Source organism: Penaeus monodon, chromosome 33, assembly GCF_015228065.2.
Source record: "Penaeus monodon isolate SGIC_2016 chromosome 33, NSTDA_Pmon_1, whole genome shotgun sequence".
In the NCBI taxonomy this organism is placed as follows: Eukaryota; Metazoa; Arthropoda; class Malacostraca; order Decapoda; family Penaeidae; genus Penaeus; species Penaeus monodon.
Window position 1 is genome coordinate 19,904,374 of NC_051418.1, and position 691 is coordinate 19,905,064.

Consider the following 691-nt stretch of genomic DNA (forward strand, 5'->3'; position numbering starts at 1 on the left):
TTTTTTTTCTCTTTCCTTTTCAGTCACATTATATTTTGTAGGTTAGTAAATTTGTAAAAATGAAGCTAGAAGTCAAAAATAAGAAGAAACCAGCAGCTCCTTCAGTAAAGACAGTGGGGATCAAGAAAAAGGCCTCAGCACCTTCAAGAGTTGCTAAGAAGGGGAAGAAAGCAACCACTACAGAGGGAGTGAAGAAGGCTATTACAAAGGAGGTGGAGGTCAAGAAGGTTAAGACGGCCAACCCCTCTCCAGGAGTTAAGAAAAAAGCTGCTGTAGGGTCAGCAGCGAAGGTGGATAAGAAGAAGAAGAAGGCAAACAAAGAAGCCAATGTTACTTCAGGAAAAAATAAAGAGACAGCAGGTGATACAACCTCAACGGGGAAAGCAGGAATCAAGAGAAAGCAGGAGAAAGAAAACAACAGCATAAATGCAGGAGAAAAGAAGAAAGTTAGGAAGAAAAGAAATGCCAGAAAGCAGAAAAGCCAGGTTGATGATGGGAAGCCTGGAAAGAAAGGAAACAAGGCAGAGCCTAATCTGGTGAGTCACGATCTGTCCCTTTTTTCAAAGAAGTAGCCCAAGGAACATATTCTTTTCATAAAACTTTTTCTCTCTTTGTAGGGTATTCCATTCCTTGTCCAGTCTTGCTTACCTGTTCAGCACTGAAGATGTGGTTTATTCATTAAATTTAGGCT

The 691-nt window shown here is 40.5% G+C and overlaps 1 protein-coding gene across 1 annotated transcript in view; it reads left to right on the top strand.

The window, feature by feature from the left end:
• LOC119594295 overlaps positions 1–691 on the top strand; it is a 25,740-nt gene that overhangs the window by 20,144 nt on the left and 4,905 nt on the right. Inside the window, 1 exon segment of the mRNA XM_037943356.1 lies at positions 42–536. Within this exon segment, the coding sequence (XP_037799284.1) occupies positions 42–536 (495 nt within the window).